At 41.0% G+C, this 24,837-nt stretch overlaps 1 protein-coding gene across 27 annotated transcripts in view; it reads right to left on the reverse strand.

Annotated features, from left to right (window-relative positions):
• Positions 1-24,837, reverse strand: part of PPP2R2B (protein phosphatase 2 regulatory subunit Bbeta) — a 713,296-nt gene that overhangs the window by 116,630 nt on the left and 571,829 nt on the right. For 26 of the 27 annotated variants that reach the window (XM_086412213.1, XM_086412212.1, XM_086412210.1 and 23 more), the window contains 3 exons: positions 11,425-11,522; positions 8,048-8,213; positions 1,191-1,303 (listed from right to left, as the gene is read on the reverse strand). In XM_086412213.1, the coding sequence (XP_086268339.1) occupies positions 1,191-1,303; positions 8,048-8,213; positions 11,425-11,522 (377 nt within the window). Of the gene's footprint in view, positions 1-906; positions 1,304-8,047; positions 8,214-11,424; positions 11,523-24,837 lie in introns of those variants that run through there. The other variant, XM_086412235.1, reaches the window with a different exon arrangement.

Raw genomic sequence — 24,837 nt, forward strand, 5'->3', positions numbered from 1 at the left:
TTGGACATGAATTAGCTACTAAACAACAACTTCTACATCTCTTTTCCTAGGTTTTGGTCTTTAGTACAGCTGCTGGCATCTGAAAGCACATATTTTACCCAATTCAGGAAGTTGCCTGGAGCCAGGGCTGGTCTCAAAACCTGCCTGCTATAACATTCACATTGAGCACTCCAAAACTAGTCATCACCCAGTCCTAAATCATTTTACTCTTTATCTAAAGGGCTATCCTTTAAAAGTCAGCTTTTAGAAATCCGTTTCTAACACCATTTCCCTGCCAGACCTATCCTGGTATCCCAGAACCAAACATAACTTCTTTCTCCTTTGATCAAACTGCAGCTCTGACTCTCACTGCATTTATCTCACTCTGTGTAGTGTTATAAATATTTACATACTAGTCCTACACATCCTCTCTTCTTACCAGACTGTGCACATCTGAATGGCAGGGAGGAAGCTACCTAGACTAAGAATAGAGATCATTTCTGGAGTACCAGCCATGGAGTAAGGGCTTTCCATCCATACTGCATTTTAGCCTTAGAAGTCCACACACGGTGAGGCACTAGGCTCACTGTTTTACAGACAGAGAGACGAAAAATAACTTGCATGACTGAAGTCCAGAAAGAGAATGTGACAGGAAATGCTACTTAATACTCTGCAATGGGCTATATGAGCAAAGAATCTAAAAAAAGGATGGATATATGTATAACAGATTCACTTTGCTGTACACTTGAAGCTAACACAACATTGTAAGTCAATTATACTCCAATAAAAATTAAACAAAAATTGAAAAAGGAACGTGACTATGTATGTGGCAGAATTCAAATCCAGGCCTGTGCCTGTTTGATTTAAAAGTTCATGTCCTGCATCACAAGATTCCAACTTCCCATATGAGTAGTCCCATCCCTGTACCTTGAAGATGCTCAAGACGCTTTTGATGAAGGGAACAGGCTGAGGTCCTGTGGGCAAGGCCTTGGTGACAAAAGGAAATGTGTGGCCTTATAGTCATCACAGTATGGTGCCTTCTTGCTCCTTCATCTGCCACCAGAGACTCATGTAGCCTGGGCTCCTGCCTGATCTCCCTCCCTCACCCCTGAGGCTCGTAACCTTCAATAGCAGCCAGTGTGTGGCCAGACTTCCCCTGACCCTTCCCCTGACCCTGGTTGCCAAGGAAACCGAAATACAGCTGTGCTCACCCGCAAGGTGGTGATGGTGGCAGGATCTCGCAGCCGGCCCTCCTCATCTTTCAGATTGTAGCCTTCTGGCCTCTTATCACGCTCGCTGACTTTCCACAGCTTCACAGTTTTATCTGTGGAGCAAACCACAATGACAGTGAGAGTAAGCTCATAAAGAAGTCTATTGTTTTTTTTTTTTTTTTGCAGGATGGGGGTAGGGGTGGTGGGGTAGGGAAAAGTGGAGGTCAGTGGACGGGACTGCTATGGAAGCTGGCTCACGTCAAGGACTACAGTGTGCACGTCTCAAGGTCTTTGAGGGCAGAGTTCATGCTTCCAAAGAAATCCATTTATTGTGCTAAGCGAAATGGCTTCCCTGACAATGGACTGTTAAAGCTATAGCTTACACATTAATTGGGTTCATTCAATAAAAATATGCCCTGAACCTTGAATAAGAGTAGCCACAACATGTATAGAATTAAAGATATAACCATGTTCGCACTTGCCATGGAGAATTTATTCAGTGTTCACAATAACCCTGAGACGTAAGTCCAATGATTGCATCCCCCCTCACTAACACTGTCCCTAGCATGACCCAAAAGGCCCTCCATGACCTGCACCCTAGGGCCTCACGCTGTATGGCCTCACTGTCCACCCTACTCCCTGCCACCTCTTGTATTTCTGCCACCTGGCTTCCTTACAGCTCCCTGTATGGGCTAACCCTACTCCTGCCTTTTGCACTAGCTTTTGCACTAGCTGTGCCTTCTGCCAGGAAAGCCCTTTACCCTCTTTTCACAAGATTTGTTCCTTCACTTTGCTCTGTTTATGTCCCAACTTCAGAGGAGCCTTTCCTAATTAACCTACAGAAAGATGTTTCCCTCACCATTCTCCATCCCCTCTTCCTAGTTTATTTTTCTTCAGAGTACACTTTACTACCTAGCAACTTCGTTATCCTGCCTTCCTCACTAGAACATAAAATCATCGAAGATAGGGATTCAGTCTTTCGTGTTCCTAAGTACACCTTCAAGCACCTATGACGGTTGTCATTCAGTTGCTCAGTTATGTCTGACTCTGCAACCCTATAGACTGCAGCACGCCAGGCTTCCCTGTCCTTCACTATCTCCCGGAGTTTGCTCAAACTCGTGTCCATTAAGCTGGTGATGCCATCCAACCATCTTGGATGTTCAACAAATACGCGGTGGATGAATGAATGCATCTCATGTATACAGTGCATCTTGCTAGCAGTACTCAGGGAAGTAACATGAGAAGGAGATTCATCTGAATGCTTTCCTCTTGCAGTCTCTCTTCTGAGTCCCCTGCTGGAAGTGACTTTTCTCACCTTTATACTGTCCCAGGACTTTACACCACTTCCTGACCCCTGTCATTCTCTATAGCAAATGAAACAGAGGTGAGGACTTGAATGCTCATGGGAGGTAGTCAGTGCCAGGGGAATGAGTGAAAGTGCTGGGGTCTCAGGGGAGCTGGAGGTGGCACGCCCTATTTGCAGGCCTTCCATTCTATTTTTTTTTTTTTTTTAAGTAGAGTTGACTTACAATGTTGTGTTAGTTTCAGGTGTACAGCACAGTGATTTAGTCATATATATATATATTCTTTTACAGATTCTCTTCCCTCATAGGTTATTACAAAATGTTGAGTATAGTTTCCTGTGCTGTACAGTAGGTCCTTGTTTGCTACCCATTTAATATATAGTAGTGTGCATGTGTTAATCCATTTTTTAAGGAAACAGATTTGGGTCAAATAGATCATGCCTGTGACTGCATGCCTTTGTAGGCCTTCCTTATCAGATGCTGCGTTCGCTATCTATTCTCATTTTTCTCCATGATGGCAGATGGCAGGGACTCCATCGCCTCCTCTGTGTCTTGCTCTGTGCTTGCACAGGGTGGCTTTGAAAGCAGACAACCTTGGGCCACATTCCCACTCCAACTCCAGCCACCCTGTGGCCAGGGACTGGGGTCCCCACGCAGTAGGTGCCTAACTGGTCTTGGAGTGACACGCAAATGAGAGTAGCAGACAGGGCAGGGAAAGGGGCCGAACAGCCAGTTCAGTTTGAATTGCAGAAACAGGAGTAATTTTTTTAGTATAAGTATGTCCCTAATAGTCCAATCTTACAGACAGAGATACTTAACTTCTCTATGCCTCAGTTTCTTTATTTGTAAACTGGGGAAAGCAAATGTCTTTCTCATGGGACTCTTTGAGGATTAAATGGAAGACTGCATGTAGAGAGTTTAACCCAGTGTTGGGTTTCTAATGGAGAAGGCAATGGCACCCCACTCCAGTACTCTTGCCTGGAAAATCCCATGGATGGAGGAGCCTGGTGGGCTGCAATCCATGGGGTCGCTAAGAGTCGGACATGACTGAGCGACTAATAATGGCTCACAGATGGCGGCTATTGTTGGCATGAGGAAACTGGGCAACCATTCTGCAATAATAAGATGTTGCTGATAGCATGAGCTGCATCCCATGATGACATCAGCACATCCTATTTCCTCTCCGCAAGGCTCTGCAGAGGGGAGGAAAGCCGCCCCTTTCCCCTGCCTGTGTTAGGATTCCCTAGTTTCTCTGCTCCTCACCTCCCTCCTCCATCTTCCCTCTGCAAGTGCCCTGTCCTCAGCAGTCTGAAGAGCACCAACCGCATGGTGAAGTGGGCTTCCTGCCATAATCTGGCTATTCTAACAGAGAAGGGCCCCCGCTTCCTAACATGTGAGCATCACGCAGGCTGGTTGTGTCTACTGGTACTCCTGTCAAGTCTGCTAAGGGTACGATCTGTGCTTTCAGCCCAGCTTGTACTAGGACAGAAGGCAAAGAAGCCTCTCCTAGATGCTGGGTTGAATTTAGAACTTTCTATTCAATGCTCTTCTGGTCCTCCCCTTCCCGAATACAGACTGCATAATGACCTGCTTTTTAAGGTGGGAAAATGAAACTTGGGACATATTTATATAGTCACTTGATTAACTACTAATCAGAGATCAGAGTAGATTAGCTACTAGAGCTTGCTGCTACTGCTGCTAAGTCACGTCAGTCGTGTCTGACTCTGTGCGACCCCGTAGACAGCAGCCCACCAGGCTCCCCCGTCCCTGGGATTCTCCACGCAAGAACACTGGAGTGGGTTTCCATTTCCTTCTCCAATGCATGAAAGTGAAAAGTGAAAGTGAAGTCGCTCAGTCATGTTCCACTCTTCGAGACCCCACGGACTGCAGCCTACCAGGCTCCTCCATCCATGGGATTTTCCAGTCAAGAGTACTGGAGTGGGTTGCCATTGCCTTCTCCTAGAGCTTAGAGGAACCCGAATCAGTGAATCCTAGTACCAATTATTTTCTATTGCTTGGCTTTGGAATGTATTCTATTCTAATGGCAAGACAATTCTCATATTTTTCTTATTATGAATGATAAATTACTATACTGAGAAAGACAGAAATTAGAGGTAAAACATAAAGAATAAAAATTCTTAAAATCCCTGGAGTCCAGGACCACCATCATTAACCACCATTATCAACAGTTTACAATTCAGTTAATAATACAGTCACAGTATTTTTCTATGCATTTTTTGAAGAGGGGTACAAACCTATAATAATATCACATACATAGATTTATATTTCTCATTTTATTGTAAAACTGGTACATAGAATTGTAGAAAATGAATATAAAAGTAAAAAAATAAAATAAAACTTTCTCGATTCCACTAGACAAAAACAACTATTATGAAAATTTTGTGTATATCCTTATATTATATATATTATTGGATGTGGAATTACATAACTGTTTTTAATAAATGTAACATACTATACACAGCTTATACTATGCCTTTCCCCCAGTCATTTATCTATTTATACCAACATCTATCTCCACATAATGTATAACTGAGAATTAGTTAAAGGTCTAGGAATGGGAGACATTAATAAACTATAGAAAAGTCATACAATGGAATACTATTCAGTCATTGAAAATGTTACAGTATTTTAGGAGAAATACTTCACAATTACAAAGGTATTCCTGTTACTAAGTGTTATATTATTAAATTAAAAATCTGGTTGCAAAGTTATACAATATGTCTCACTTTTGGTAAGAAACAGATTTATCCATGTCACTTTGCTATTCCTTTTAAAAAGCCATTAATAGTGGTTCTCTCTATATAGGAATACTTTCCTTATCTTCACTCTGCTTCTCTGAATTTTCTAAATTTTTTACAGTGAACAATTATTACTTTCATAGCATGAAAAGCAAGTTTAGTATACATTTTCATCTGATCATAGGTATTATGATAGAAGGAGACATCTCAGTAAAGTAAATGTGTCTTCAGCTGGTAAATAATTTTAAGGTCTAGCTTCACAACTGAATGTTGGTTTTATTTTTCATTAAAAACTGTAAAGCTGGGACTGTATTCTAGCAGAAGATTAAAAACTGTACCCAGCTATAATGAGATAAGCACAATTTTTTTTCAAGATAATTGATGGTGAATTCAATTCAATTCCCCATGGTTAGGATGCCTGGAGTCATTCTTGACTTTATTATCACAGTTTTTCTTGACTCAGTATCTTGAAGCTTTGTGGATAAAAAAGTCTGAGAAACATGTGGCTGATACCGTGAGTAATGGCTTTTTCTTCCTTTCGGCTGGCTCTCTGAGTAGTTTATCATTACTTGTGGCACCTTTAAGCACAATCTTATCATCTATCTTCATTTTCTCTTTTGTACAGTAATTCCGATTGTCTTCCATTAATTTCTGCATGTTAACCTATTTGGCTTAAGGGGAATTCTCAACCTCAATATTAGTATAAAAAAGAAAATCACATATGAGCATGGGGATTTGTCTTCTAAGAATCATTTTGAGATGCTGGTGGCATATGAAATAGCATCCCAAATGGGAAGATAATATCCTTGTTAATCAAAAAACTATTTAAAAACTCAATTAACAGAACATGATGCTATATAATTAATCTTCATTGCATTTCACTGGTTTCTTCCCCATCCCCCCACAAAGTAGTTAATATGCCTTTTACGTCTTTAACTTTTATTATAATAATCAATAGGCTAAATTTCACAATACAAAGCTAGCCTAGAGAAGATAATCAGATACTTTTTCTCTGCCTGAAGTAATTAAGTCAAAATCATCAGAAGTTTCTTCCATTCTAAGTTGTGTTGAGTCTATTGAGCGTTTGAGTAAAGCTTACACAAAACTAAAAGAGAAGAACTTGAAACACATTCACTTTTGGGATATTAAGATCAGAAGATCTCCTGGAGAAGGGAATGACAACCCACTCCAGTACTTCTGCGTGGAGAATCCCACAGACAGAGGAGCCTGGTGGACTACAGTCCATGGGGTCCCAAAGAGTTGGACACAACTGAACAACTAACACAAAAATGTAAACAAAACAATAAATACAGTTATGAGGAAGAATTAAATTACTTGGAATCTGGAGGAACAGATGAGTGCAGATCTGGTCATGTTGAGATAAGCTATGCTTGAATAACCCTACGCCGGCTATTTCAGAACCATTACTTTATAGATTTATACACTGGCTTCTTACATTTGAGGGATTTGGGGGATTCATATACATTAAAAACTTTCCCTCTTTTACCATAATATTAAAATAAAAATTGTAAGAACTTAGAAAATGAAAACAGTAAAAGTAACAAATTGACAAGTCACTCATAATGCATAAGATTACTCATGAAAAATCTTTCAGTGTGTTTCATTCCAGTCTTTAAAAATGTTAATATAGGCTTGATCATTGTATATACACAGTCTGCATTATGTTTTATCTTGACATATGAGCATTACCCTTTCTTAATAAGTGCTGGAGATAGGCAAAAAGCAAACCCAATGTTTCTTGATTTATGCTTAAATGTATACTCCTCAAAGACTCACACAGAGGATGATGAAATAAGCCTCTCTCCAGCTTATTTGTTTGGCAGAGGGTGTTTAATTTATGTGTACTAATCCTCTTGTTATGCTATTCAATTAGCACCCTTTTGTATTTGATTTTATTCTGAATTGTTTTGAGCATAGATGGCTTCTTTCAAGTAGGATATTAAAAACCTTTAGAGTTGGTAATTCCACTGTATAAAGGCTTAAAGATTAGTATAGAATTGAGTTCTCTATGCAACCCCTAAAATCCTGTCTCTCTGATCCATTTATATCAATTCCTCCCCAAACCAATAAATGATGTAAGAAAAGTGTGGAGGGAAGAAGAGAAGAAACCATTATTACTTGATCCATTTTTTTGATGGCATCCCTGGGTTGGGAAGATTCCCTGGAGAAGGGAATGGCTACCAACCCCAGTATTCTTGCCTGGAGAATTCTATGGAGAGAGGAGTCTTGCGGACTATAGTCCATGGAGTCTCAAAGAGTTGGACACGACTGAGTGACTTTCACTTTCTCTACTTTCCTTCCTCTCTTCTTGACCTACGTTCCTAGTAGAGAGCTTGCTTGTGTCAAAGACATCTGCTTTCCAAACTCCCATATATATTCAGGGATTAATAACTTCCATCGAGTGTGCCAAACATATAGGGACAGCATGTTTTGTTTCCTGAAACGTGTTCCCACAATAACATTCGGTGAATCTTAAGACAGGAAGTCACATTCCAAAAACACCTGGAAATAATCTGCATTTGTCAAAAACTACAGATAACAAGTCTCACAGAATTCGGTCATAAATTTGTTATTTTTTAAAAAAGAGTAAGTACAATTTACTGAGTTTCTATTCTCAGTCAGGCATTCTGCTAAGCATCTTGCAAGTATGATTTCTACGTTTTTCAACAGCCTGCAAGGTGAAAAGGAAAATGGAGGCTAAGAGAGATTGAAATATATAGTTTGCTGACTATATCTCTGAAAACACCAAACAAGGTAAGTCACCTTCACATACCATTAGTAGACAGAAGGAAGTAGGCTGCATTCTGCTGAGGGAGCCATCTTATTTTATTGATTTTTTCTTCTATTTCTAAACTTTTCAGGTAATCGAACTCGGGTTCATGGCTCTGGAATGTGCTGTAAACATTGTATTCACCCCTACGATGAACCTGGTTTTTACTCTGTAAGAAGGGAAAAAACACACACACCAAAGATTAAATCACGTAAACCAACTGAAAATTCACCAGTCCCTTCTTTTTTTGAGCAGGATCATGAGAGGTGGGACAGGCAGACCATGTCCGAGTGGGCTGAGGGCAGGACTATGCTGACCACAGGTTCCTCTTTAGCTCAGTGGCCTCATGCCATTTGATTGTGCACCCCTGGTGGTAAATACTGGCACCTCCAATATTTACATACTTTTATTTATAAATTATATACACAAACTGCTGCATGGACATAGGGTGTACATCATAAAATATATGTAGAAATGCAAGTTGAAGTAGGACACGAGTTTTTTTTTAGGTGACTGTGTTACATGGCATGCAGAACTTCCTAGGCCAGGAATCGAACTCACACCCTCTGCAGTGGAAGCATGGAGTCTTAACCAGTGGACCACCAGGCAAGTCCCAACAACATGATTTTAAAATCAATAGATATTATAATATTTTCTGTCTAATGGATGTCTTAGACGCCCTTAGGAGTGAGTCATCCGATGCTGATGTCCATATAGATGCATATCAATCCTTTACAAAGAACACAGAACTGTAGCATCTGCACTCCTCACTGGCCTTTTATAACTCATCAGATCTTCCCAGAATCTCTGAGAGGTGCCCAGGGCAGGGAAATGGGCCAAACAGGCTCAGAGATATTAAAGTGACACACAGCTTATTAGGATCAGATCTCTCCCTCTCCTTTTCCCATCATGAGTAAAAAAACAGACATTAAGATAGAGAAGACATGCAGATCATTGGGAGAACTATGAGACTTTAACTGGCTTTCCCTTAGCATCGATTATGCAAAGTGCACACAGCAGGAACTAAATAAATGGTGAGAGAACAGAACATGAAGGGGAGGGGGTGTGGAGAAAGGGACAAGAGAAAGAAGAAAGGTGGACAGGAGGAAAAGAGGGTGTGAGAGAGAGAAAGGAAAGAAGGGGAAATGGAGGGCAGGTTTGCATTTTAGGATCTTGTGACCAAGAGCCTGAAGATTCAGGCTTGAGAAAATAGTGTGCACAAATTCAAATCCAGGTCTTATTAGGCATTTGTCATAAATGCATGACTCTTAATTAAAGGCTTAAATTTAAAAAAAAAGAAAAAAAACTATTTCTGGGTGGATACTGGACATTCAAACCCAAGCCTCAATTTACTGATAGGTGATGGTACTGATGCTCCCGTGTTAAATGTACTCATGAGGGCATTGAGGTTCTTTGAGCAAATTCTCCAGGACAGTGTCACTTGAGCATTCATATACAGGAGTCACCCACAGGAGCTGAGAGGAGATCTGACTTAGATGTTGCCACATGTCTGTGTTTCTCAAGCTCAGTGTTCATTCAACCCCAAGCCTTGCCACATAACTCAACGGTGAACTGCATGTTATTATCCTCAACATTTTTCCCTTATTGAACAAAACCACTCGCCTTTGGAAAATGTGTCCCCCTCCATTCTACTAATGAATCAGGCTTCCCAAATATTTCAGTAAATTAAAATAGGTGAAACTTATAAATAGCTAATGGGAAACACGGAATGGAATATTACTGGCAACATGCTGCCTTGGGTAATTTATGCTAAACAGCTCCTCTGGTTTCTCTTTATCATGACTATGAACCTAACTGGATTAAAAAAAATGGAAGAAGAAGGTGTAAAAATCAATTTTAAAAGGACTTTAGAGGTTGACATACTTGCTCCTGTCCTGTTTACTGCAGAAAGAGCTAGCCCACCTGAACAATAAATTTTTAAGAGCCTTGATTTGCTACCATCCAAATCAGACTGTCAAGTGTGTGGAATATGTGCCAGACCAATTAGCAGTAGGCAGCTCCAGAAAAGCAGGAAAAATTCCAGGTCACGAAGAGCTATTAGTTTCTACTTGCCAACCACATTTTCGTGTTTCCAGGGCCAATGGAATAGGCTGGGTGCCTGAATTAATGCTGAACACTTGAATTCATATAGAACCCCAAGGGATTACCATGCCCTTATAGAAATTAATTGCAAATAATGTGCAATTACCAAATATATCACCTCTAAATGAGACTTCCCTTTTTGGAGGGGAGATGGAACACAAATGGCTTTGAGGCACAAAGCAGGCTTTAAATTGCTAGGGAAGTCTCTTGTGAAGCCTCCCTCCCACACGGGCGGCCTCCCACTACGCAGCACCGGGTGAATCTCCGAGGCAGGCAGTAGCAGATGGGAGAGTCACTTGAACACAGACTGGCCTGCTGTAAGCTTCAGGACCATGCCAGGGGAGGCCAAGGAAATCCAATTGGGCCATAATTCTGTTCTGATGGAGCAGAAGCAGACACCCCAAAAAAACTCAATTTATATGAAAAAGAGAAGCGATTCCTAGTGGAACCCAAGTCTCAGGAAGAAATGGGCTTTTAGAGATTCACTGGGAGTTAACGGCTCCTGCTTGGAAGGCATAGAGGATTCAGCTGCAGGGAACTTCATGTCATCCATAGTAAAGTGTCACCTTCCCAGGCGGTGCTAGTGGTAAAGAACCCATCTGCCAATGCGGGAGATATAAAAGATGTGGGTTTGATCCCTGGGTCAGGAAGATCCCCTTGAGGAGGGCATGGCAACCCATTCCAGTATTCTTGCCTGGAGAATCCCATGGACAGACAAGCATGGTGGGCTACAGTCTATGGGGTCACAAAGAGTTGGACATGACTGAAGTGACTTAGCATGCATGCACATATTAAAGTGTGAGCCATGTTCTTTGCTCAGATGTCATTTTCTGGGATTTCACTCGCTTTGGTAGAGGGAGCTACATTTTCTTTTCTGACCCAAGTTATCCTTTTCACATCTGTTGGGGAAGGGCTATATCTTTTATCCCAGGTATTGTGTTAGGAGTCCCTGAATTTCTATATCCAAGAGAGTTAACCCTACTGAGAAAGGAGGTGTTACACTCTACAAGCGCCTGTGGAATTTTGCAGATCCAGAGAAGTGAGGTCGTTTTGAATGTGCAGTACCCAGGATTGGAAAGGAAGACCTTGTCCAGAAAAGGCTCTAATTCCAGGTGCTTTGTGAGCCTGTGCAACTGTTGATGTTAATGACTTTTTGGCAGTTTTTAGTTTGCAAGCCAAGCAGTAAGGTTAAGGGCGACACATGAGGATTAAGAAACAGTGGGAGGCCTCCTTTAAAAAGAAGAGAAAATGGGCATTTTGCATTCACTGCCACTTACCTCCTGCTCTCGTTGAAATATTACAACCCGACCCCCCTTGTCCCCTGTCGCTAGTAATTCTCCCGTGTGGTTGAATTCTACCGTAGAGATAATGTCAGCTGAAAAGAAGAAGACAAAGGCAATTTAAGTAACTGCACACTTACTTGCAAACGATAGATAATAGATGTACTTTTCTGTGCATTTAAGGGCTTAGGGCTTTGTCTCTGCAGTGGAATTTACAAGGATTTTATGTCCTGTATTTGAAGTGCCACTAGAAGTGGCACTTGGGGAAGTAAATTTCCTAGATGCCCACACTGCACTGTGGTCTCTAGGAACAACTGGACAGAACAAAAGGAAAAAGCACATTCAGATTCTTTTGTTTTGGGCAATAGAAAATGAATTTCCTTATGGCTCAGGGAAATGGCAATTTTCTTTGATAATTTCTACCAACCACAGACTCTTTTCCCACCCATGGCCTTCTGCATCCCCCTTTCTTCTACACCAAGAAACTTCCCCAAATGGGGTTCAGCTGTGGAATCTAAACGAGGACTGAAGGCTGATGAGCAGGGTTGAGATGCTTGAAGCTCAGACATCAAAAATGAAGGGACACAACTCAAAGAAACTATCAGGGAAACTCCAGGAGTTGGAAATTCAAGAAGGAACCCTGGAAATGCTCCCCCTTTTCTGGTAAGCCCACCACACCCTTCTGGAAGAGCAGGGCTTTACTGCAAGGAGAAAGGTGCTGAGAAAACAGGGTCACGAGGTCAGAGCGGAGAGGGAAATTTGTACTGTATATCTCTAAACAGAGAAAATACACAGGTGCCAGGAACTCAGATCACAGATAATTGCTGAAGGAATGCCAGCCTGCCAAGCCTTTCTTCAATACTGGTTATCCCTGGAGGAACATGGACAGGTAAATTACCTATGATTGGATTTATTAGGGCTATTTTTAGAAAAATGTCAGAGGTTAATTCCTCTGCAATTATTCCCCCACAGGGCTCCAACAATCACTACCCAGAGTGCAAATGAGTTAAAAAAAATAAAAAAGGAGGCGGGGGAATTATGACTGTGGCCTTTGACAGAGGTACATTCTGAAGATTGTGTCCATGTAAGGAAAGCGAAGGGGAAACAGTGAGCTGGAAAACTAAGGCAATTACCCCTGAATAACTCAAATCTCAAATTTTACTTTAATATCATCATTTCAGGATTTTCTTTATATGCCCGATTGATTCAGGTAAGTAGTGTGAAATTCTCCACTTTGCTTCTAACTGTCCTTTTCCATACATGAAAATGTTTTGAATGGTCATTCTTTGTGCAGAAGAAAAAAGAATAAGGGATAACCTATAATCACTTTCAAGCCAGGCGCATTTAAAAGAATAATTCATGATTTCTGTTCTGGCGTCTTAGATGACTGACCCCCGTGGTAGCAGGTTCAAATCCTACAGGGCCACGAGGGAATGGGGAGTGAAGGAAATCAGGTGAAGTAGGAAGCTTGCATCTGCTCTTAAAAGACAAGTGGCTACTTGGCTCAAGCCAACTGTGACTATAAAATATTACCTGTGTTGCCAGATATTCTGATTTTTTAAAAAAAACCTTTTATTTTATATTGGAGTATAGTTGTTTAACAACGTTGTGAGAGTTTCAGGTGCACAGAAAAGGAAATCAGTCATACGTATACATGTATCCATTCTCCCCCACACTCCCTTGCCATCCAGGCTGCCGCATAACACTGAGCAGAGTCCCTTGTCCTATACAGTAGGTCTTTGTTGGTTATCCATTGAAAATATAGCAGTGTGTACATGTCCATCCCAAACTCCCTAACACCCCTTCCCCTCATTTCCACCCCTTGGTAACCATAAGTTTGTTCTCTAAGTCAGTGAATCTGTTTCTGTTTTGTAAATAAGTTCATTTGTATAATTTCTTTTTAGATTCCACAAATACGGGATGTCATATTTTTTTTTTAAAGAAGCTGGAAACCCTGAGCTTTACATGAAAATCTCTTCAGTTTTATATATTGGCAACAAATTTGAGTGCCATGACATTAAAAAATATATATATAATCCTGTCTATCAGATTATTATTTTTTTTGATTATGAATTTTATTTATTTTTTTAAATTTTATTTTATTTTTAAACTTTACAATATTGTATTAGTTTTGCCAAATATCGAAATGAATCCGCCACAGGTATACCCACGTTCCCCATCCTGAACCCTCCTCCCTCCTCCCTCCACTACCCTCCCTCTGGGTCGTCCCAGTGCACCAGCCCCAAGCATCCAGTACCGTGCATCGAACCTGGACTGGCGACTCGTTTCATACATGATATTATACATGTTTCAATGCTATTCTCCCAAATCTCCCCACCCTCTCCCTCTCCCACAGAGTCCATAAGACTGATCTATACATCGGTGTCTCTTTTGCAGTCTCGTACACAGGGTTATTGTTACCATCTTTCTAAATTCCATATATATGCGTTAGTATACTGTATTGGTGTTTTTCTTTCTGGCTTACTTCACTCTGTATAATAGGTTCCAGTTTCATCCATCTCATTAGAACTGATTCAAATGTATTCTTTTTAATGGCTGAGTAATACTCCATTGTGTATATGTACCACAGCTTTCTTATCCATTCATCTGCTGATGGGCATCTAGGTTGCTTCCATGTCCTGGCTATTATAAACAGTGCTGCAATGAACATTGGGGTACACGTGTCTCTTTCCCTTGTGGTTTCCTCAGTGTGTATGCCCAGCAGTGGGATTGCTGGATCATAAGGCAGTTCTATTTCCAGTTTTTTAAGGAATCTCCACACTGTTCTCCATAGTGGCTGTACTAGTTTGCATTCCCACCAACAGTGTAAGAGAGTTCCCTTTTCTCCACACCCTCTCCAGCATTTATTGCTTGTCTATCAGATTAAAATGGTTTGTGGGTCACCCGCTTCTGACTTCTAATCTCTAGAGTGCTCCTTCCAGAAAAGGCCACTCCATTCCTTATTGACAATCTCAACTGGACATCCCATCCATTCACTCAAGAAGAGCCCTCCAAATGAACACTACCTTAAGGAAACACAAAATAAACTGCATGGCTATTCAGTCCCTGATGTAAGTTTAGAAGACCCGTTTTTAGAACAAGAGCCCGAGGAGGAGCAGGTGAGCCCAGCAAGGCTGGGAAGCCAGTCACCTTGAGTGAATGATCGATCACTTTCCTTTGTTAAGAGTTTGCATGTCTTAGCAAAGCACTCTCATGTACAGAGGGGATATGAAGCCTGTTTAATGTTTCCAGTTGCCTCAGAATGCCCTGGTTGAGAAACACTCTAGTGTTAGGAGACTTCTCACGTTAGTGGCTGCTCTGGCTTTTCAGTGAGTGGCTAGCAAAGAGGTTATTCACCAAGCTTCCTGGCTTTGGGGAGAAGCTAAAACAGACACTGCTGTTTCTTTTCACTTCCAGGCTTCTGTCAGGCACTAAAAAATGAGCCAGATACCTCCCGGAGGGAAAGAGAAGCAGGGAGTAATGAGAGGGTGATGGGGAGCCCCGGCTTGGGACTTAGTGCTGTGCTTATGTCTTCAGGGCTAAGATTCTGCTTGCGTGTATGGGTGTGTGTGTTAAATCACTTCAACTGTGTCTGACTCTTTTCAACCCCATGGACGGTAGCCCACCAGGCTCCTCTGTCCATGGGATTCTCTAGGCAATACTGGAGTGGGTTGCCATATTCTTTCTTCAGGAGAGTTTCCCAAGCCAGGAATCGAATCCACATCTCCTGCATTGCAGGTGGATTCTTTACCCACTGAACCACCAGGAAAGCCCCAATATTCTGCCTAAGGGCATCTGAAGCCCTTCCTCTCACCAGCAACATGAACACAGACGTTGGAGTTCTACATGGGTTCTAGGGCCAGTGTATTGAACTAAGAGATGAGTCTTCCCTTTTGGTGACACTGAGTATTGGAAGGGAGAGGTAAGTAACTTTTTCTAAGGTTGGTCTCTGGCTCAGTTTCTAAGAAAATGTCACTCCAAGGGAAACAAAACTCAGTCTCCCAAGGATGACATGCAGGTTGTCTTTTTGCCTGGATTCTGTGAAAACGTCTTCACTCTCTAAGATGCATATGGGTCAAATCAAGGTGGGATTCAAACTCAAGTCTAAGCCATGTGATCCAAGGCAGTATTATTAGAACTCCGCACTATGGGCAATCAGGTTTGTCCCCTGATACATATAAGGAGGTATATAAATGCCTCCTCTGTTTTCCAAGTGTTATCATTGTGCTATGTCTCCCTTGAGAAACTTATCAGAGAAAGACTGATTGGCATGGCAGGATGCTGAAATCCCTTAGTCTTTTGCCAAGCCCTTACCTTGCTTTTAACTCTGCCAGGGAGCTGGTCTGTATACTAGGCTGTTTATATCTGGGTATTGTCTTCTTCCCTTCAAAACATATGCCACGGCAACTCAAGTTAATACCTGTTTTGAACTTTCGTGTTTCCTGACTCATTTATCATGGCTAAGCTAATAGGTGTAACCAGAGTATTTTACTGCCCTATTCATCTTTTGCGTATCTTCATCTATGACTGTTTAATAATTGATGCAAAACTCATGAATCACCCCACATTCCAATTTCAAGAGAGGGAAACTTTGGATACAATGCTCTTGTGCTTGCAACATGCTCTAGGTAGAGCAGTGTAAATTAGAAAACACACACTGCTCAAGACAACATGACTTCTGTTGAGTACAGAAAGAGGATATGGCAATAACAATAAACCAGCAAACTCAGAGACAATAAGGTCTTGTGAAATCTTGGTCAACAGAAGTCAGTTCATCAAGTTCAACTAAAGTTCAATTCATCAAGTTTGATTAGAGGACGTTTTGCCTTTAAATCATAAGTAGTCACCGCAACTCACTTTCTTAAGGGTGCAGCTGAGTCACGTTATTATGCAAAAAGTTATACACTTGAGCATTTTTCTCTCTGTTCTATAAAGACGTGAATGAAGTGCATGTTTTTGACTAAAAACAAAAAGCAGAAGCCAAAAGCAGTTATAGAGGTCAAGTGTAGTTAACATGATTTTTTTTTAAGGAAGCCCTGGGAAGTATGACGTTTGCCCTGCTCCACATCTGTTCGTGCTGATTTAATTTCCACAAGATGGTGGCCTGGTAACCCCATTTCTAGCTCAATAGGCACTGTTCAAATCGAGTTTTTCATTTTTAAAATCAATCTCACCATCCTTCAAAGGTTCCAGACTAACAAGTTCACACATAAAATTTCCATTTACCTGAATAATAGAAGCTGACTTGGCATTTATATGCACGTGATTGTGAAGTTGAAGAGAAGGAAGGATTGATCCTCTTGCTCATGCTGTAGACTCCCCAGGTACCACGCTAGGCTGGAGTCTATGCAATGCCAGGACTGACTACAATTATTAGGCGCTGCATAGTTCAATAGCAGGGTGAGTATTTTGATGAAATGATGCTCAGTGTAGACTTAGGACCTAAACCCAAGTCCTCTGATAGGACAAGATCTTACTGACCACATCACTAGCACTGACCTCTCAGCATCCATCACAGGGGTTAAAATAAGAATGTAATACAATTTAGCCTTCAGAGCCCATGACATGTTTTATCTTTCGTCTTGGAAACATCTGGAGATAATACGGTAAGGTCATATACGGTACTTGTATCAGTGGACTAGTGCTGGGCGAGCAATATTTGGCTTTCTTCCTGACAAGGAGGTCGTTCTAGCAGAGTCTGCTGTTTCTTCTGCCAGGGCAAAGATACCAGCAAGAATGGGAAACGGGTTTCCCAGCTGATGACAATGGGGCAATATGGCAGTAGCTGCCAGCAAATCTGCATGGAGAAGGATTGGGGGCGCTCTTCAAGGCTGAAATGCTGGGGTTAATTGCAGTGGCTCCTGCAGTGAGGGTACTTGTAGAGCCTTTGTCATGCGCACAGGGGTTTCCAGTTAGATTGGCCCTGACTTTGTGGATCATTAAATTAAACAGGATTCTTAGACTCCCCAGTGGGCATTAAAACAACTCCTTCCATCTTCACAACACTGTGGACTCCTCCTTGGGTTCTGGTTCACAGTCCAAAGTCAGCATCCATTTTCTTGGAATAGGTTTTCTATGGATAACTGAAATAGTACACTGGAATATATTTCGCATCAAAATGGCAGGGGGAAAGGAAGTCTGGTTTTGGTCAAAGAAGACTAAGAACTGCTCTACTACTGGGATTGTGTTCAAAATGGTTACATTGAAAAGATGTTAATGTAAAATTTTAAAAAGTCAGGTAATAAAATACTATGCCTAAAATGATCTCAATTTTGTAAAGTATTTACATTTTAAAATGTATTTTTTTCAAAACTGGTAAAGTAATATATGGGCTTCCCTCGTGGCTTGGTGGTAAAGAATCCCACTGCCAATGAAGAAGCCACAAGAGACTCATGTTTGATCCCTGGGTGGGGAAGATCCCCTGGAGAAGGAAATGGCAACCCACTCCAGTATTCTTGCCTGGGAAATCCCATGGACAGAGGAACCTGGTGGGCTACAGTCCATGGGGTCACAGAGTCAGACACGACTGAGCAACTGTGCACATACACAAAGTAGTATATACTTCCATTAATATCAAATGATGATTAGCATATAACATGACATATCCCCCAAAGAGAGCAATCAACTCTTATATACACACAAATAATCATAGGAAAAAGTCTATCAGAAAGTACAAAATGATATTGTTTGGGGGTAGGACACAGATGTTTAAATTTACTCTTTTATAGCCTTCTAATTTTTCAGTATTTTCTAATTTTTTTTTACCTTAATCATAAATACTTGAACAATTTTTAACTTTTAAGCAATTTTAATTGACTTTCAAGTTGAATACAAGATTTTAACATTCACCTCAGTGACTTTTTAAAAATTTGCTTTTTAATTCCCATATAATAAAATTTACTTTTTGCAGCATATAGTTTTATGAGTTTGGATAAATTCATGTAGATGTGTATCCACTATCACTGTCATGAGACAAAACAGTTTAATCACCCTCCTCCTAAGAAGTTCCTTCATATTGCCTCTCTATAGTGAACAATTTTTCAAAAAGGAATAAGATTATGGGAGTGAAATGAGGGCTTCCAAAGGAGTGTGTATAAATACAGAGGCTTAATGCTACTGGTCTCTACACACATGGCTCCATTCAATTTCTAGTCAATGATCATTTTCTAGCTAGGTGGAGTCAGATTTTATTTTTTCATCTTATTGCTTAGATATTATCACTATTTATAATTTTGTTTTTAGAGTACTGGGAAGCTCAATTCATCAATGTATCTTTATTAACCTATATCACAAACTAGGTTTATGCATGAGGTTTTCTGCCCTCCGACTCAAATGCCCCTTTGCCTTTAATTGGGACGCCATCTGAGTCCTTGGTTCAGTAGCATTAACTTCTTAACTTGACATTACTTGTCATTTTCCTTTAGCACGGTCCTAGTGACAATAGTAGTAAGTAGCAAGTGCTGAGAAGTGATAACAAATGCATCTAATCTTGCTCACCAATTTTGATCTACTGGCAGAAGCTGCCCATTGAGAAAGACTGAGGTCATAGCTGGGCTTGGTGGGAGAGTGTTGTGATCCATTGGTCAAGTCTGTCATGGGCATTGGCAAGTAAAAAGGCTGTACATGTCACATGCTTGCTATACTGACCTAGTATATAGAATATACACATTCTGTTGGATCCAGAGTTGATTCCTTTGTCACCTAACTGGTGTCTGGATTTCAGCTACTGGATCTATTCCCTTTCATTTGGATATAATTAATTCTGTGTATACTGGTTTAAACTGCAGTCTGGCACTGGTAATCCTCTTCTAGGAAAGAATACAAGTAGAAGGGTCTAACAGCCCCAGTTCCCCAGACTTTATCACAACTGGTGCTTCCTATTTAACCACAAGCACAGTGCTGGAAAAGGGGCACAGTTTAAATGTCAGACCTGTGAAGACCAAGCTCATGAAGGGCAGAGAGTGCGCTATGGCTGATACTCTTGTTTGGCTGCTCCTCTTCACTGCCTTTCTTCCTTGCTTGTCCCACTGTAGAGGCTGAAAATGCAATTGCTTCTCAGCCTCTCCTCTGGCTAGGGATGGCCATGTGACCCAAATTTGGCCAATAGGGCACATAGAAAAGTCTCTTGCGGGGCAGGGAGGCAAAAAATCTGGGAAAAATTTTTCTTCCCAGGATAAAAAGAAGCAAGCAAGTGATGGGAAGCCTTCTGGCTGCATTGACATACTCCTTGTATAATACTACATTGGATGTGGTTCTATGTAGCCATATGTGGAGCTGTGGCAGCCATCACGTGACCACGAGGTACTAAGTCTAAGGCCAAGCCAAGAGTCTGAGTATGACAGATGGAAGAAAGGGACAATGTCCCCAGTGACATCACTTAACTGCAAAAGCCTACCATAGGGAGAGCCTAAGTCTGGACTTGTTAAACAAAAGATACCTAGCAGTTTAAGCCACTGCAAGATAGACTTTTTGCTATGTGCATCTGAATGCTTACTAATAGACATGGCTTTCCATCTTTGTTTTTCCCATAGCATTGTGTACAGGGCCAGATTATTAATGTGCATTGAATTGGAAAAAATGATCTCTTGTCCTGCCACCTCCAGGTACAAACTCTCACATTCACATTTTCATTTCCCTCTATCATACAACCAATTTTCCTTCCTACATACTTAGTTTCCAATATTGAAGTGTTTGTTTTTTCCCTCTTTCCCTGTGTAGCAAATGGTGCATTAATTTTTGACCATTCAAATATGAAATCAGTTTACTGGGATAGAATGCCTCCCCCTGCAATTTATCATGGTGTCCATCATAAAATTATGACTTCAAATGGACTTAGCCATATCCTCTGTTGGAGCCAAGTTTCTCCCAGCTAATGTGTAGTAAGCCCACTATGCTTGCTGAGCTGTGAAAATCCAGATGGTAGGAAGCAGGTGAGTAATGAATGTCATGCTGTTCCCATTAAAATGCACACAGCTTCCCCACACTGACCAAATCCCTAGCACTAACCAGGTCTGAGACAACCCAGGACATGTGGGTTCATGGAGATTGCCTTTCATTCAAAACAAGTTCCAGGAACACAGAAACTGAGAAGAGAGACTTTTCTGGTGGTGGAACAAAACTTGGCTAAAGGGCAAAGGAATTTGAAAAACTGTAAGTCCTCTAAGTACAGAGAAAGCCAGTGGGAGATCGGTAGCAGTCCAGACTTGCCTTCAAGCCTGTGTGGTTTACAGTGGAATCTGCTGGAAAGGTGTCTACCATCTGTCACCTACTCTTTCAGAAAGCAGAGGAGTAATTAAGTGCTCAGGTGATACAAATTCTGTCAATCATTCAGATCTATTATGTATACAATATGGGATCATCTAGCACTGACCTCAAAGTCAGTGGGACCCCAGGCCCAAGATGAGAAAGCCCATCACATTTGTGGGGGAACAGGAGCTCCTGGGCAGGCATTGGAGTCTCTTGGCATGTTTGGCACCAAAAATTTTGTTGTGCCAGATTCTCTGAACTCAGAAAGACATGGTACCTGCCTTGTGGGAGCTAAAGGAATTTGTGAGTTGGCTCTAATGTCACTTTTTAAGGGACGCCTTGCATGACTTCTCCCCAAACCTAGACAAGTCCCTGTGGGATGCAGCCTCCTAGCTCCCTGTACTTCTGCTCTATCAGTTATCACTACGTACCATTACCATTTATCACAATGGTAACAGAACCATTTTAAATGCCTTTCCCGGGCTCTAAAATATAAACTCCATAAGGAATTTGTTCATCACCAGGAAGCCCAGTGCCTAGCTTAGTGTCTTAGTATATAATAGATGCTTCTTAATTTTTCCCTTTAATTGATCATTGAATGAGAGCCAGAAGAGCCAATGTCGAAGTGGACCAACACATAGAAGATGGATAACCCCAAAGTATCAGTGAGCAAAATATTTATGCTGGATGAATGTAAGAAACATTTTTAAGGAGTGTGAGGCAAGGGGAAGCTCTTATTTGGAACAGTGAGTATTGTACAACTTTAGAACAAGATGGATTGATCAGTAAAGAAGAGGTTTTGTCCTACAAAGTGTCTGTAGCATTGGCAGGTTTCTATAAATCGTAAGAAGAGAAGAGAGTGGATGGGTTGGTGAACAGAGGGTTCTGGGATAGGGTGTTAGTTGGGAGAGGGCATGGAGTAGCAAGTGAATTTTGAGCAACTAGGTCTGAGATGCAAGGACTCTAATGAACACCTATTATGTGCACATCAGTGGGTTGGGTGCCAGGGATATGCTAACAATACATACCTGGTTTTTGCCTTCAAGGAGCTTTCTACCTAGCAGACTAGGAGGTAGTGCTAAATTGGGATACAGCAAAATAATGTTGGAGAATAGGTTGTTCAAAGACCCTATAATGAAGTTTTTGAGCGACAGAATAACAATCCTATTGATGGCTTTGGTCTAGAGGGCAATATAAAGTCACTACCGGAACTTAAGATAACTCACATCCCATCCATAGTTCTGCATTCAGAAAAATCTCTTGTATTTCTCCAAAGGGCAAAATTAACACTAAATGCACTATGTCCCTTTGTTAAATTCTAGGTAAGTTTAAAGAAAAGAATAAAAAATGTTTTCAGATTTTTCCTTCTAAAGTATGACATTTCTATGTCAAGCAAAATAAAGATGCTACTAACAGTTCCTAAGGTAGTATATTATGATGGTTTTTCAATAATCTCAGCAAAGATAATGGAAAGTCTCAGAACCAAATGTGCTATTTACAATTTTGTGAATCAGTATTTCTCTTTCCATCTCCATCTCTTTCCTCTCTATTCCTCTTCCCCACCCTTCCTCTCTTTCTGGCTAGGAGTTGCAGTATTTTGAAAATCAGAATAAAATGTTACTCTCTTTTGGATAATGTCCCTGTTTTAAAGACTGAATAGAGTACTTTACACCTAGTAGGCAAATAGTAAAAGACAGAATAAATAAACGTGCTGATTTTTCTCATCAGCATGACCCAATCTTGAATAAATATTCATTAGGCAAAAGCATTATAGTACATCCTTACTGCTTTTTTCTGTCCACTGAAAACTGGATATGTAGAAAATCCATTATATTCAATTTCATGTTCATGTAGCAGTTTAGATACCAATGAATACTACAAAACATAGAAAGCTCAGAAAAGACTAAACACTGATAGACTCATTCATCATTCTATTCATTCACTCAGCAAATCTTCACCGAGCACGCCTACTGTGTGTCAAGTACTATTCTAGGTTGGATATACATCAATTAATCAAATAGATAAAAATATCTGTCCTTATAGAACTTCATTCCACTTGTGGAGAAAAGATAATAATCAAGAAACATAACAAATTGCATCATATGTTATGTATTATGGGAAGCAAATATAGCTGAGTAAGGGGAATTAAGATTACTTGAGATAAGACAGAGGCTTAGATTTTAAATAGGGTGGTTTCCACAGGCCTCCCTAAGCAGATTTGGAGGAGGAGAGGGAGATGACCATGTAGGTATCTTAGGAAATGCACTCTAGACAGAGGCAAGAGATGGTGAGAAGAAAGGAACACACATGTGTCAGAGGACTAGTGTGGCTAGGACAGTGCCAACGGGGAAAAACAAGCAAATAGACACAAGAGGTTCAGATAATGTAGAGTCTTGCAGACCACAGCAAGCACTTTGGCTTTTGCTGAAAGTGAGATGAGTATAACAATGTCAATGTACCTAATACCACTAACCTACACTTAAAAATACAGTTGAACCTTGAACCACATGGGTTTAAACTGCACAGATTCACTTATACATGAATTTTTTTCAGGAGTAAATACTACAGTGCTGCATGGTCCACAGTTGTTTGAATCCACAGATACAGAGGGACCATGGATACGGAGGACTGACCATAAATTATACCCAGATTTTCGACTGCACAGAGGGTTGGTGCCTCTAATCCCTGCAGCTGTTCAAGGCTCAACTGTAGTTAAAATGGTGAATTTTGTGTTATGTACATTTCACTCTGATTTAAAAAAAAGTGATAAAAAATGAAATGGAAGGCAGTTGGGAGGTACAGAATAGAGAAGCAACATCGTCTGATATTTCACAAGTACCAATCTGGCTGTAGTGCTGAGAACAGACTGTAGAGGGCAGAGGTGGAGTCAGGGAGTGTAATCCAGGTGATAATCCAGGTGAGATGACAGCAGCTCAGACCAAGGTGTTGGTAGTGAAGGTGGGGAGAAGTGGTCACGCTGCGGATGTATATTGAGAGCCGACCTAGTAGGAATTGCTGCTGGATCGGATAGGCATATGAAGGAGCAGAATCAAGGTTGGTTTCAAGGTTTCCACTTTCACCAACTGGCAGGGTGGATTGCCATCACTGAGATTAGAAGTTTGTGGGTGAAGCAACCATCTTATGGGAAGAGTAGACATTTAGTTTCAGACATGTGCAGTATATAACTGAAGATACTGAGTAGATAATTGGAAATAAGGGTTTAGAGTTCAGGAAAGGGGTCTGAGTTGGTGATAGAAAGTTGGGAGTTATTAGCCTTTCAGATGGTATTTTTCAGGCCATGAGACTGGATGAGATCTCCAGGAGTGAGGGGAGTAAAAGCAGAGAAGAGGACCAACAACTAAACCTAAGGGCACTCCAACAGCTAAAAAAAATTGGGAGAAGAGGACGAATCAGGTAAAAAGACAAGGAGCAGCTGGTGAGGTAGGAGGAAAACCAAGAAAGCTTAGTATTCTGGATGCCAAGTGAAGTGTGGAGGGAAGAGCTGTCAATAATGTCAAACCCAGCTGATGGGCAAGGTAAACGGCTTCAGCTGACCTTTGGATCTGAATCACAGAAGTCACTTTTGACCTTGGCAAGTATAGTTTCTAGGGTATAGTGGGGGTGAAGCAACTGCAGTGGGTTTCAGAGGAACAGGAGGAGAGGAATGAGACAGTGATTGTGGACAACTCTTTCAAGGAGTTTTGCAGGACAACAGAAAATGTTGTGGAAGATGATGGGCAGTTGGGTCAAGAAAGTGTTCTTGTCTGATCATCAAAACAACAGCATGTGTATATGCCAGTGAGAACATTATTTCAACAGCCAGGGGAAATGAATGGTAAAGAGATGAAGAGGGTAGAATTGCTGAATGAGTTAGCAAATGAATGTATGAAGAACAAACCAGAAACTAGGACTAGTCTACCGCTAACAGCTGAAATAAAACCTGTATGAGTTCAATTCATACCCAGAGCCAAAACATGGAGAGGAAGACAAATGGATTGAAACTCTACGTTCATACAGGGTTTCAGAGGATTCTCAAAACATTTAGAATTGTATGAGCTTCTCCCATAAATCATCTCAGATCACGTGATCACCATGAAAGGAAAACAATTTCTTGATTTTCTTTTTGGTTCTTCTGTCCTTCCCTCTTCTTCTTCCAATTTTTCC

The sequence above is a fragment of the Bos grunniens genome, chromosome 7, assembly GCF_055505025.1.
Source record: "Bos grunniens cultivar Pamir isolate PY7600 chromosome 7, Bosgru_T2T1.0, whole genome shotgun sequence".
NCBI classification, from domain to species: domain Eukaryota; kingdom Metazoa; phylum Chordata; class Mammalia; order Artiodactyla; family Bovidae; genus Bos; species Bos grunniens.